At 35.4% G+C, this 14951-nt stretch overlaps 1 protein-coding gene across 6 annotated transcripts in view; it reads right to left on the bottom strand.

Moving 5' to 3' along the window:
- C6 (complement C6) overlaps positions 1–14951 on the bottom strand; it is a 101786-nt gene that overhangs the window by 59975 nt on the left and 26860 nt on the right. For all 6 annotated transcript variants that reach the window (XM_058308417.2, XM_004448210.4, XM_004448211.3 and 3 more), the window contains 3 exons: positions 11728–11866; positions 5237–5437; positions 3472–3712 (listed from right to left, as the gene is read on the bottom strand). In XM_058308417.2, the coding sequence (XP_058164400.1) occupies positions 3472–3712; positions 5237–5437; positions 11728–11866 (581 nt within the window). The remainder of the gene's footprint in view (positions 1–3471; positions 3713–5236; positions 5438–11727; positions 11867–14951) is intronic.

The raw sequence follows: 14951 nt of genomic DNA on the forward strand, positions 1-14951 counted from the left end.
AACCAACTGTCCCCTGCCACTGTGAGGAAGTGCATGGTTAAATCTACTCCATCGACACCTTTGCTGTGCCAGGTTGGCACAATGGCCATCCTCAGAGCCAGACCGCCTGTGATCCAAATTTGCTAATACAAAGCTGTGATCAGCAATTGGCCACACTCATCTCTGGTCTTGGGGAGGAGGATTTTTACATCCTTTTCTGTTACCAGTGAGCTAGCCAGGGTCAGGACCCCATAGCATCCTACTACTATGCTTTTGGAGAGAGTAATTTACAGGTCTTTACCATAATTTACCAGCTTTTTCCTCCTGCTCTTCCCTGGATGAGTTCTCCTAGCCTCTGCTGATTCAAAATAGTTGGTTCAGACAGTTCCTGCCTATTTAATAGTTGTTCTGTTGGAAGTACTGGATCCTGGAGCTTCCTACTCAACCATCATCCTACAATCCTCCCTCATTAGGCTTTTATTATGTAAAAATGAAAATTAAATTTATATGCCCAACTCCATGTAACTTAATTTCATTTTCTGGGGATTACAGAGGACTCCTTGAAGATTTGAATGATGAATCATGCTTATGAGCTATGGCATGAGTCTATGCAGTGATTAAAATGTCAGCTCTTTATCAAAGAGCTTCTATTAAGTCTATTCTTCCTTGCAGCATTCCCTGTAGGTTGCTGACTGAACTGTACCCTTATTAACTAAGTAGCTGCTTGATGCTGCAGCCCTCAGCTTCTCATACGTGAACATCCCTCTACTGTGGGACAGGTTTGGGTAGTGCACTAATGTTTTCAGTTACTTTGAGCCTAAATCAATAATGTTAGCCAGAAAATGTCATCTTGATAAATAGTGGGGAGAACAATTTTTTACCTCCCATTCAGAATAGAAAATGTCTTCCCAACAAAAGGACTTTAATTTCCCTTTTTGCACATGTGACGTTTTAACTGTTTGTTTTCATTGTATTCCTGAAATTATTTTCACCTTGCACACTACTGTAATTCCAACTTTTATTTGCAGTTTAAATTGACTATGGGACATTAAACAATACAGGAATAAATTCAAGGCTGCAAACAAAAAGCTATTTAATTTTGTATCCTTCTTGAAGGAGAGAATGTAATATGAAATATTCAAGTCAATTTTTGAAAATGAATGACAATAAATGTAATTCTTATTGAATAAAGAATATAAAAACTATACTCTAATTCAATGGAATAGCTAAAAAAGAGAGAAGGGATAGAAAGGGAGAGAAATGGAGGAGATCAGGATATATATTCATCTAGAGAGTGGGCAAAAATAGGTAAGCACACACCTTGCCGAATTCCATTTCCTTGATATTTGTTTCTATTATCTAGCTGTGCTTCATTTTAACAACAATTTAAATTGTGCGTTAATATATTATTGTGATTCAGAAAAATGTATATATGCACACATACAAATACAGACACACGCATATATAGTGTGTATGTATGTATGGTGTTTATAAATGTATAGTGTGTATATATGCCTATATGTACATGTACGTATGTGTATATATGGTTTTATAATTCTAACACTTCTCAAACTTTCTACTTCTATTTATAGAGGAAATGGAAGGTGAGACTATTTCAGGAGGAAATTCTCATTCATTACTTTTCATTTTGGTTATAGGACTTCAACTATTAAAATGCTATGTGGTTGATTGAAGGTTCTTACAGTTCTTTAACTGAACTCATTTTTAAGCCTTTAAAAACTTAACTCAGAATTTATGATGCGTTTAGCTGATCAAGTTGGAAACCATTCTCTGGGTTAGAAGGGACCAGAATAATCTGACCAGAATAATTTCATCCCAAGGGTCAGATGAAATTAACTCAAGGGCCAGAGGTTTTTCCCAACCTTTTTTTTTTCCTTTTCAGAATTCATGTTGATGACATTCTCAGTGGTAGAAGACATTAAATTTCTCATGCATGCATTGCTCCAATGGAAAGGACAAAAACTGAAATGAAACTTAAGAGGCAAGCAACAGAATAACTAGCTATGGAAGAAATTTTAACATGGATGTGGAGGGGAAAAATAGGTGTAATATGGGGGCATTTTCAGGACACTGAAATTGTCCTGAATGGCATTGCAATGACAGATATAGCCGTTATGTATCTTGTCATAACTTACAAAATTGTGGGGGAGAGAGTTTAAACTATAATGTAACCATAATCCACACTTAGTGGCAGTGCTCCAATACAGTTCATCAATTGTAACAAATGTACCACACTAATGAAGGATGTTGTTAATGTGAGAAAGTGTGGGAGGAGTAGGGGGTGGGGCATATGGAAATCCCCTACATTTTTTATGTACCATTTATATAATGTAAATATTAAAAATATTTTTTAGGTCAAAAAAAAAAAAAAAGAAGAAGCAGGCACTGTGGAAAGCCCTTTGTATAACAAATCTTTTAGATTCCAGTGAACCTGTCAAGGAAACAATTTTAAAACCTTCTTACTGAAAATCCTTCTCAAAGGTATTTATCCCATTTTTTCTCTTAGCAAGTAAATCATGGGGAATGATTGCTGACTTCAAGTTTGACAGGACTTGGTGTAGATGTTAGATGTTAGGATTTGTTATATTGAGATGTGAGAATGGTGGGGTTGAGACTATTGACCCTGGGGCAGACCTGATGTTGTTTTTTTTAAATAAACTTAAGGTTTCTTTTGCATAAAAGTTGAATGAACAATAATTCTGGTTTATTGGGGAAGTTGGTGAATTGGGTTCCAGTTACTATACAATTTGCTCAAGAGACACATGATAAAATCATCACAAAGACGTTGTGTGCTGTGACACATGAGCCCAAAAACAAATTTATCCAAAGGTGCTATAGTATTGGCAATCTAAAATAATACTTTAGGAACCAACATTTTTAGTTCATGTTTTTATCATTGACCAGTTCTCAAGACATAAAATTGCAACCTTTCCTCAAATAACAGTACTTCCCATCTAGTTTTAGCTTTTATCACAAGTAGGTACGTATCTGGCCCACATTAACTTAGTCTTTTTTCAACTCCTCAATTGTTCATACATTTTATATCCTTGACTTTGAGTTAAAATTGCTGGAAGAGACAGACTGCTATTACATTTGCTCTAAAATTACAGTTCTATAAAAATGTCTTCAATAAAAATGCTTTTAGTAATTTGCCTTTCTAGAACTTATCGAGACAGATATGCTCCTTTCTAGGTAACCAGTGCTGTGAAGCTTACGATATTCCCAGTTAGGAAACTCAGAGACCAAGCTGATGACCAATCACAGAGAGTAAGCATTTACTTTTTCTTTCTTTTTTGGTCCTGATTTTATACTTTTGTATTATTTACTTGAGTGTATGTTTTTGGTTTTTCTTCATATCATGGTGGAAAAAAGTAGGGTTAAATAAAGTCAATAAATAGCAGTAATTAAAATGATAGAAAATGTACCACGTCATTATGCCAGTTAAAGAAAGTGAGGGCTAATGAAAAGTACCTGAGTTCTTTAGTTCCTCACCGCTGTACTGATAGAGGAGGTCATACACGCCCCCTAGGGAGCCCGAGGTGAAATAGTGGGTTCCGAAATCATCAAATATCCGGCTATACAAAGCAGAGTTGTACTCCAGAGGTAGATGGTTAAGTGCTTGCAAAAAGACATCAGAAAGCTGCAGATCTTTAGTTTTCATTGTGAAGTTTAAAGTTTTTATCACTTTATGGATCCTAATAAAACTAGAATCCTAAATGGAAGAGAAGAAAAGAATTTTAAAATGGTGATTAAAAGTAACGAAAATTTCAGGTATCAAGCATTTAAATGACGCTCATTTTTCAATAGCATCATCCTTACCTTACTATTACAATGATTTTTAATTATCTATTGCATATTCTCACATACAAAATTATAACTCTCATTTTATTTCCAGTACCTTTTCCTGATGTTTCTAAGAGCTTAACAGATAAGATTATCTCATCAATGAAATTATCTCAGTGTTACTGAGAAGGACAAATGTATTCCACCTAAAGAAGAGGTTAATTATCAGAAAACTAAATCTTTCTCTTGATTGCCAATCATGGCTGTATTCCTACTGAGTTTTTATTTAGAAGTCCTAGCGAATGCAAATAACTGAAAAAGAAGTGTGTAAATTTTCAACTGGAAGTTATTCAACTAGGAGTTAAGAGATTCAAGCTTTGTCACTGATACAAAGTATTTAATTACTCTAACCTTAGTTTTCACATGAGATGAGGGCTGTCTACCAGGTGATATTTCACACCCATTTCAACTCCAAAATGTGATGATACTAAATTACTTAGGTGATAAAATAAAAGAAAAATATTAGTATTGTCTTTCTTTATATAAGGAAATAATTGCTTGTGTGTTTTTTTTAATTTTTTATTTTATCATTTCTTATTATATCAGGTTACTTTAGGATTAGATAGCTGGTAGTATGCCTAAAATCTCATTCCATTTGATTTCCCTACATAGCAATTGATTTTTTTGTATGTAATCATGTATACATTTTTATTTTGAAATGTAGATACTTCACTTGATCTTTCCAGTTTAGCAAATTGTACTAGCTGAGTATAGTAATGGAGTGAGGAACATATTTTTAGCAAAAGAACTTTAATGTAGCTATAAGTTATTGAACAGACAACTTCCTGTATGTTATGATTATGCCATAAAATGATGGCTAACACAAAAGGAAAAAAATACCACAAAGATGGAAAAAGAGTCTTCATTCAATCTTTTTCCTTCTTCCCTCTCTCCCCCCTCCTTCCTTTCCTCCTTCCTTTCTCTTGCCATCACAGTTATTGCTTAGCTATCTCAGACAAAAGTGAGCACAGCAGACAAAGTCATGTCTTTCTGGAGCATACATTTTAATAAGTGCCCATTAATTCTATTGTTAAGTGTAATACTTAAATTTTGTCATTGAACCATAATTTTGTAAGCAGGAGGCCTTGAGCTGTTAGAAGCACTCTCACTCTCTGAGTATCCGAAATGCCCTTTATGGGAGGTTTAGAACCTGCCAGGGTGTTTTAAAACCGAAATCATGGGAAATACAAATTAAACTTCGGTAACTCAACTAAACACCTCAATGGTGTTCAGCTTGGCAGTGTCTGATGGCTAGAACTGGCTCTATTAGGCTCAAAAATTGCATTACAGTAGATTATTAAACTACATATAATCTATTTCAACAATTTTTGAGTTCCTGCTTTCAAGTTTTTATTCTTGAAAGAATAAAAAGGCCAGGAAATAGTCATATTACCTTTTTGTGAGAAGCTTGAATGGCTTGTTTGAAGGCAGAATTATGGGTGACTCTTTGTTTTTTCTTCGAGGAATAGAAAATTGGTATATTCACAGAGCTACCCTCTTGGTTCAAAACTGAAGATTTCTGATTTTCAGCATCTTGAAGATGAATTAAATCCTTGTAGAATTCAGTTTCCAAATCATCTTCTTCGATTTCTACCTGGAGACAAATCCATATGAAATAAAACCTAATTTAGAAAATATTGGGAGTTACTTGTAGATCTCTAATGCAATGGCCAATTCATGTTTATGCATTTAAACAAATACATTTTGAGGACCCATTTTCTTAGAGAATGAGGAATAATGTTAGCCCCTGCCTTCAGGGAGTTAATAGTCTGCATAAGAAAGAGATGACCAGAGACACTCAAATCAATATATGTGGTTAGTGCTGTGCTGCCAAAAGGATACCATAGATAACCAGAAAACTCAAAAGAGGCAATGTCATGAGAGTCCCCCTCAATGAGAAGACACCAAAGCTGAGACTTAAGGGGTTGATGAACAGTGTGGACTATTTTCAGTCTGCCCATGTCTTTGATGCAGTTTGCAATCTAATTTAAGATGCTTTTCAGAAAACTGACTCCCAGAAAATAGGGCCAGAATTTTTCCAGCCCTGCTCTGGATCAATCTGCACCTTGTTAGCCTTATTCGGATCCTGGGCTTCAGCTTTCTCCTGCCCACATCTGGGAGACAAATGACAATCGTTTGGGTCTGCTTGGCATATGGTTTTGAATCTTCATTGACCTGATCTGGGTAGAAGAGGAAATAACAACTAGAGGGACTTGACTAATACTATGACTGGAGTGAAGTAATTTCTAATTACAGGTTAAACTCCTTTTATATTTATGCTGGCAAGAAGGAAACAGTGGATGGATTAAATTTTTTTTCAAAATAAATTGATCGTAGAGTACTTTTTTATGTTAAAGGTGCTTGTCTGATTTACAATGGAAAAAATCTCTTCCTGTTTTAAGTAGTCAATATTAAAGTGCACGATGAGACAAGCCACATGTCACAATTAAATAGCTTGCACAACTAGTCAGAGAAGGACAAAATAATCCAGCTTCAAATGAATCTTGCTCAACAGTAAAATACAGTCAAAAGGTCAATGTTATTTTCAGATCTTGCAGTGCAAGCTAGTTAGTATTTAAAATATCCACAAAATGAAGTTCTTTTGGTAATAGTGAAGTAATACAATGTATCTAAATTTAATTACAGATAATTCTTTACCATTTCTTTAAAAAAAATCGGCTACAAATACTTCATGTTTTATGAATTAGCCCTCACATGAGAAAAGATGTGTCATCTTAAAGAAAAAGATGTTAGTAAGTTAGGAAGGGGGATTAAGCAGCCTGTGCAGAGACTCAGAGCAAATCTAGCTGTATATATCAGCATGGTGGAAGGGCAAGTTAACCAGGGGGCAGTAGGGAGAAAATGGATTGGAACTGGAAACGGGTCAGGTTTTAGTCCTTGCTAAAGGATTTGAATTGAATTTTAAAGGCAGGATTTAAGATGTAGTAAGTTCTTAATGAATATGAATTGAATGAATGATACATTCATTCAAAAGACACCATCATATTTGTGTTTTACAAAGATCACTTTAATTATAGTTACTAAAGTGAAGGCAAGAAGAGCATTTAAAAAAAACTGTTGTAATAAGCCAAGTCCAATATGATGATGACCTGGTCTAGGAGAGTGATGGTCTTGCTTGGAATGGAGAGAAACTGGTGGATTTGAAAAATATTTGGGGTCATCAGAATCAACAGAACTTGACCAAATATGAAATAAATGTAGATGTGGTGGGGGAGATGGATGGTGGGAATGCTTTTCTTTAAGAGGGAATACAGAGAGCAGAGGTGCCTTCTGAAAGGAGAAAGATGAGTTTTTTAAGTTGTGTATAAGCAATAGCAGCATAGCCCTTATAAATTCCTTTTTCCTAAATTTCTACACTAAGAGATATTGCCAGAAGGGAGGGGAGGAATTAATTCCTTTTTTACATATTGTTGATGAAGCTCCATTGAACCCATCCTGGGATTCAGTGCCTAACTATCCTTGGATCTGTTGGGCTGATGACCTCCTGGGGCTTGATATGCTTTGACAATTTTGCTTCTGTATTTGAAGAAGGGACATTGATGTGAGTTGTGTTTTGTTTTGTTTTTTTTGTAGGGAAAGCAGGAAAGAATTAAGAGTAACTGAATGGAGGGGTCATCGTGGCATCTGTTTTCTGTGGTGTTAAGTTTAGAGACAGAACCTGAAATTGTGAATTGCATGTGGTGTTTAGGGAGGGCATGAAAGATTGCATTGCTAGGCTTTGGGATCCAGCAAGGGGCAGCATCTTGGGGTAGGTAAATATATTGTAAGCATGGACGTCTAGAGGTAACCATGTTCTGCAGTTTGCAGGTGATGGCAAATGCTTAAGAGGGACCCAGTGGCAAAGCAGTGGCACCAAGGAAATTAGAGGAGGATGCCTGAGTGTACCACTATGGATTCTGTGCAGGGACCTTCTGCAGATTGAGTTCTGCATTTAGGGGCAGAATTCTGGCATTACTGTTAATGTGACCTCATTTGAAGTTTCCCACACAAAACATAAAACATTGAGGAGACCAAAAAAATAAAAATAAAAATCACAATGGGTGCCAGTTGTATTTAATGCAGTAATTGCTGAGATAGAGTCATGGCTAAAGACTCATTGTTGACTTGATGGGCCTCTTGACCTCATTCCACAGCTCTCTTCTTCCCTTCTCCATATAGAGATTCACCAGGGTTATGGCTCCTGGATGAGCCTGGGTCTTGCCAGGAGATAGTTCAAATGCATCCTCATGCCTGGGATCACAGTTCTAGTTACTGGGCTTGTTCTTGATGACCAAGTAGCATCTTATTTTCTTGCTTTACAACGGTTAGACTTTTAAGAGACTGGATCCTGGTTGCTGTGATTGAGTCCCTTTGTTACCAAAGTCCCCAATGTTGTCTATCCCAATTGGCTCTTGTGTTTGTTCACAAAAATTCTGGTCTTCACTTCTTCTGGGAACTTGGTGAGGTTGTACTTCATGATTCTGTTTGGAAATGGGAATCTTTTTGCCTGAAGAAATGTGAGTGTAAGTGAGATCTGCTTTTCTGGGCGAAAACTTTAAGAACCAAGGGACAATTTTCCCCATATGCTTTCCTTTGGAAATTGATCATGCATCATGCATGATGTCTCATAAACATTGAGTTCCTGGGTTTCTGATGAGTACTATGAGCAAACAGAGTTCCTCTTGCTAATTTGCATTGAACATGTAGTATGGGTGAAAAATAAACATTTGCTGTTTTACTGACACCTTGGAATTGTTTTTGCAACATAATCTAACCTATCCTGACTTCTAAGGTGCTCAACCTGGTTTCTGCTCTGTGTTCTATCACCCATCCTTTGCCTTTCTATTCTGACCTCCTGTTCAGTTGTATTCTTTTCTTCAATTTTTGTGAGTCTTTCATATTTTTTGTATTCCAGACAGCATATTGTTTCATCTGTCTTAATGAGTTTCACTACTAAAGGTGAAGGGAAGTCAGATGGCTTCTCATTTTTTCCTCCTCTATTGTTTTCAATAAGGTATAGCTTTAGATTTGCACAGCTGCCTGCTAAAGCCATTAATAAGGTATTACAGAGATCAGTGATAAGTAAACTAATAGCTTGAGATCTTGAGTCTTGTTATTTTCAGATCTTGGAAAAAATATCACCATGACCTCCTCAGCAGTTGAATAATTATCTAAAACTCAATGACATATTGTAGAGATCAGCTTCTTAAGATTGCACAAGTTTTAGAGCTATTTTAATAATGAAATGAGTCTGCTTTAATCTTAGTGAAGATTTTCAAGCTGTATTTCCTGATGTAACTTGCCAGGCAGGCTCTAGTTAACAATTATGTGGGTCGATCGCGGTGGTCTGCTGGCAAATGTTTAATAACCAGATCTCTGGGGTAGCACTGGGGAGTCCTGATTTGTACAGTTTGCCTCTTTCTGTGGTGTACATATTCCCATTTTAACTGATTCCAAGCTACCTACATGATTCCCCTAAATGTAAACTTGGGAAGAGATACACAATAGCACATCATTATATAGTATTTCCAACATGTAGATGCCAGATAATGGTAAAATATAGCAAAATAATTGTGATAAATTTTGAGTGATTATTGATATTACCTTTGTTTTTAATATAATTTATTTAATGGTAAGAGTAGATATTTAATTTGTAATATTAACTGTGTTTAACACTTGGCTTGCAGAATTGCTGAAAATTTAACAATTGGCTCTTGCAAGCTGGTTCAAACTGGCTCCAGCATATGACAGATGGATCTTATGATTGACATCTCTTACTTATTAATTTTTTTAAGCAATTTTTAAAAAATTTCTTCCCCCTCCCTCTATTGTGTGCTTTCTGTGTCCATTCGCTGGGTGTTCTTCTGCATCTGCTTATATTCTCATTAGGCGGCTCTAGGAACTGATTCTGGGACCTTCCGGAGTAGGAGAGAGGCAGTCATTCTCTTGTGTCACCTCGGCTCCCTGATCTGCTGTGTCTCTTACTGTCTCTCCTCTTTGCCTCTTTTTGTTGCATCATCTTGCTGCATCAGCTCTCTGCATGGATCAGCACTCCTGTGTGGGGTAGCACTCCTTGCAGGTCAGCACTCCACACAGACCAGAACTCCATATGGACCAGCTTGCCACATAGCCCAGCTTGTCTTCACCAGGAGGCCCTGGGCATCAAACCCTGAACCTCCTATATGGTAGACAAGAGCCCAATTGCTTGAACCACATCTGCTTCCAATGTTTGATACCTTTTAAATCACAGTTTATAAAAGGTGCTCAGACTTGCATCCATTGCACAGAGTTGTTAACATCTTTCTTGAGATTACTATCAAGATCTGGTCTGGCACAGTAAACACTGGACTAGGAGCCAGAAGTCAGGAGTTCTAATTCTGCTGTGCCACTTACCTGCTGTATAACTAAGAAAGATGTTTAGCCTGGATGAGCCTAAATCTTATTTTTGAAAGAGGTACAATTCATTTCCTACATATCTGGAGAGGTATTTTAGGAATTAAGCAAGACAATATATGGAAGTACTTTGAAAACTTCAAAGTATTAGGTAAGTGTAGTATATTAACTAAATCCAAATTTGCCCTAATCTTATGTGCTGAAGTTAACAATTGTTGCTGTTAAAACTGCCTTAAATAGATGCTTACTGAGAATATAGGCAATATGTTTCTTGAAAGTTATTGTATTTTGAAAGTAAATTTGTGAATTAGTTGTTTAGGAGCTAGAAAACATCCTCCACAGAACTGTCTACAAAGCCTAGTCAATACAACATCTAAAGATTCATTAAGAGAATTTGTGATATTGCTTCTTTGGAAAAAAATATCTCTTGATTTCCTTTTGAGGACACCATCAAGATCTTTTCCACCACCCCTGGTGATGTGGTGCCTCTGGAGTTAGCAACTTCTGGATCCTTAGGAAGATAGTTTTAGTTTCTTTAATGATACTCTTTTCCCCTCTACCTCCTGGCAGAGATGGAACTTCTCAGGTTGTCTTCCCAGAGGTGTTTGCATTTCATATTTGCACCTGACAGGCATTCTTCATCACCCACTACTGTATGTTAGATGACTTTAAATTAAGTTTATTAAATTAGAAAATGCCTGCATTTATACATAACTAAAGGATTTTTAAAAGAAGGACCAAATGACTTCCTGCTGAACTCATACTACCCGTAAGAAATCCCTAGACATTTTGAAATTGTCTCTGGCATGTCAGATTAGCATGCACGAAAATCACCATTACAACCATGTCCTTTCTCTTTCCCTTATTACAAATTAAAAGAAATATATTGTTCACTTAGTTCAATAAGTATGGAGTATTTATCATGTGTACAATACAGGGCTAGATTCTGAGAGCATGTTGCCTATCACCACTTACAAAAACAAACAACAAAACAAATCAGCAAATGAAATAGGAAGAGAAGCAGAACTGCATCATAATTTTTAGACTCATTCTGAGATTTCTTTGGAACCAGACATTTTTAATATTTAAATTTAATAGTTACCTAAAAGAATCAGCTATAGCAGTAGAAAATTTGGAATAAATTGAACCATTTACTCTTGTGAGGAAAGTCAGCTATGGCTGAACATGCACTGGAGAAACATGGGCTCTGGAGTCAGAGAAACTTGAGCTTGAATTTCTAATCCATCACTTAATCATTGTTATATTTTGGGAAAATTGGTTACCTCAGTTTCTTCATCTGTAAACTGATAAAGAACACTGATTTCATTGAGTTTTAGAAGAAATGAATACCAACATGTAATAAGTGATTGAAATAAAATATATTCATTACTTTTTCATTCTGTCCCTTTTCACCGCTCATCATTAAATTTTCATCAGGAATTTAGCTTATCACCACTGGCATTGGGACACTGCCATGACAAGCTGTCATACCTCAAAGTTGACATCTTCTAGATTGGCTGGAACACGGTATGGATTACTTGCTCTACTGCTTTTGACAGTTTTACATATTCCTCCAGTATAAGAGTTATCAAGGATTTCTCCTCTGGACTCTCCTGCCAGAAAATGAAATCTAGAAACAAATTATTTTTCAAGAATTCAGTAGATGCAGGGCAATCTTTACAATTTATGACAGTTATATGGAAGAAATTCCTTTCCTAGACATTTTTGACTCATGACAAATGATTAGAGGGAAAATGCTTGTTTTATAGTCCATGGTGAGGCAATAAATGAGGGTTGGAAACCAAACTTCAGGACCCTGGTTCTGTTTAGATTCTTCTTATTCCACTCACTCAATTGTTCTGGGCTTTTAACATGAAATAAAAATGCAGGTTCATAATTATTTCATGACCAAAAAAGCCAATACAAACTCTGAAAGCAAATTATGAAATAAATGCCATTTGGGGACCATGCCTTACAGTCTGATACAGTGATATCATTCTTATATAGAGCTAATAATGGAATAGTAACACTTTAATAGTATTGCAATATTATTTTTATTAACTATAATAATATTTGATATATATTTTATTTAATATGTTTACATACTATATAAGAACTGGTTTAAGCTCTCTATAAGTATTAACTTAATTATTATTCATAATAACTATAATGATGTAGATGTAATTATTATACCCATTTTACAAATGAGGAAATAGAGCCACAGAAAGAATAGTTAACTTGGCCTAAATCCCATAGCTAAGAACTTGTTTTGTAGTAGATGAAAAACTTAACTAAGAGGTTAATATTTTCCAAAACTCTTATAACATATGACTAGATATTCTATGAAAAAAGAAGCTTTGTGTCAAAAAAGTTTGGGATATGCTAGATTAAATACACTATACAAGTTCTTTTCTACAAACCTTGTCAAAGCCTTTAAAAATATGAATTTTCAGTCTCTAAGGGAGAGGTTGAATGTATAGTATTATCGAAAAGCATTTGCGAACCTTGCCTGCCAAAGAACACAAAACATAGTTCCACAAAATATCGCTGGGAAATTGCAACTAGTATAAGGAACAGCCCTTCATAACTCCTTCCTGATGATCTATAATTACACACTTCTGCACTGATGGTAGAGGGTTCACAAAAAGAAATCTACCCATCTTCCTGTTAGTTTCCCTTACACCTCTACAGTATTAACTCACAAGGCAAATGAACCTACAAAGCACTCCCTTACCAGAAGCTGCAACTTTCACAACTAACACTCAAATGTGAGAAAAGACAAATAGACTCATCTCTTTGGGGTGGAGGTAAGAAATGGTTCACCATGTGAGACTTCTGTGATCTTCTATTAGATATTTAGATTTAAAGGAGAAATTTCAATTATTCAGGCACTTGCTCTACAATGGACACAGCATCCTTATGTAAAAAACAAAACAAAACATTATTTTAAAGTGCAAAATGATGTCTGAAAATGAAACAACTTGAGAAAAAGAAATTAATGGCTAGTATAAATACTTACAATTCTGTAAAAACTAGTTGTGTGTAGCATAATGTTAATATATACTACATATAGTTTATATATATATATATATATTTGTTGTTGTTGTTGTTGTTGGTTTTTCCTCATTTGAGAAATGAAGATATAAGTGCTTCCTTAGGGTGATTGTAAGGATTAATATCGACCAAAACAGGCCCAGCCTGGCCCATAAGAAAAACTTAGTACATATAAGTTCTCCCAATTTGTCACTGAATAAAGTGCTTATTAATTTCATTAAAGGATTTGCAAAGTAAATTCAAGAGTGATTTCTTGCAGGACATAAGATCAACATATAAAAATCAATGTATTTCTGTACAATAGGAATGAATAGCCCAAAAATGAGTTAAGAAAACAATTCTAATTACAATAGCATCAAAAACAATAAAATTCTTAGAAATTACTTTAATAAAAGAAGTATAAGACTTATATCCTGAAAACTATAAAACATTGTTGACAGACATTAAAGAAGATAAATGGAATGACATCATATATACCTTAATTGGAAGAGTTATATTGTTAGGATGGTAATACTCCTGAAATTGATCTATAGATTCAAACAATCCCTATCAAATCCCAGCTTTTCTTTTGCAGAAATTGAAAAGAGGATCCTAAACTTTATATGGAAATGCAAACCACCTGGAATAGCCAAAACAACCTTGAGAAAAAAAGATAAAGTTAGAAGATTCACACTTCCTGATTTCAAAACTTACTGGAGAGAGTGGCCACGGTAGCTGCTGAGGGTAGGGAAAGGAAAGAAGAGATATGATGTGGGGCATTTTCATGTCTTGGAGTTGTCCTGGGTGGTACTGCAGGAACAGATGCTGGACATTGTATGTCCTGCCATGGCCCACTGGGTGGACTGGGGGAGAGTGTAAACTACAATGTAAACCACTATTCATGTGGTGCAGCAGTACTCCAAAATGTATTCACCAAATGCAATAAATGTCCCATGATGATGAAAGAGGTTGTTGATGTGGGAGGATTGGGGTGAGGGGGGTAAGGGCTATATAGGGACCTCATATTTTTTTAATGTAACATTTAAAATATAAATAAAGAGGGGGGAAAAAAAGAATCCACCACCTAAAAAAAAAGTCCAATGAGTTTGGTCATGGTAACATTTAATGTTAAAGCACAAATTATATTCTAATTAAAAAAAAACTTACTTCAAGGCTACAGTAATCAAGGCAGTGTGGTAGAGACACATATAGATCAATGGAATGGAATCAAAAGTCCAGAAATAAGATTATGCATTTATAGTCAACTGATTTTTGATAAGGGTGCCAAGACTATTCAATGGGGGACAACAATCTTATCAATGAATGGCTGAGACAACTATGTATTTACATGCAAAAGAATGAAGTTGGACCCCTTTTTCACACCACATAAAAAATTTAACTCACAATGGATCAAAGTCCTAAATGTAAGAGCTAAAACTGGAGAACTCTTAAAGGAAAATATCAACTAAATAATCAGGCTTAGGAAAAACTTCTTAGCTAGGACACCAAAAGCACATACAACAAAAGAAAAAATAAATACATTGGATTTCATTTAGAATTAAAAAGTTTTGTGCTTCCAAGTATACCATCAAGAAAGTCAAATGACAACCCACATCATAGCAGAAAATATTTGCAAATCATACATCTGATAAAGGATTTATATAGAAAATATGTAAAAGCTC

The sequence above is a fragment of the Dasypus novemcinctus genome, chromosome 2 (genome assembly GCF_030445035.2).
Source record: "Dasypus novemcinctus isolate mDasNov1 chromosome 2, mDasNov1.1.hap2, whole genome shotgun sequence".
Taxonomy (NCBI): Eukaryota; Metazoa; Chordata; class Mammalia; order Cingulata; family Dasypodidae; genus Dasypus; species Dasypus novemcinctus.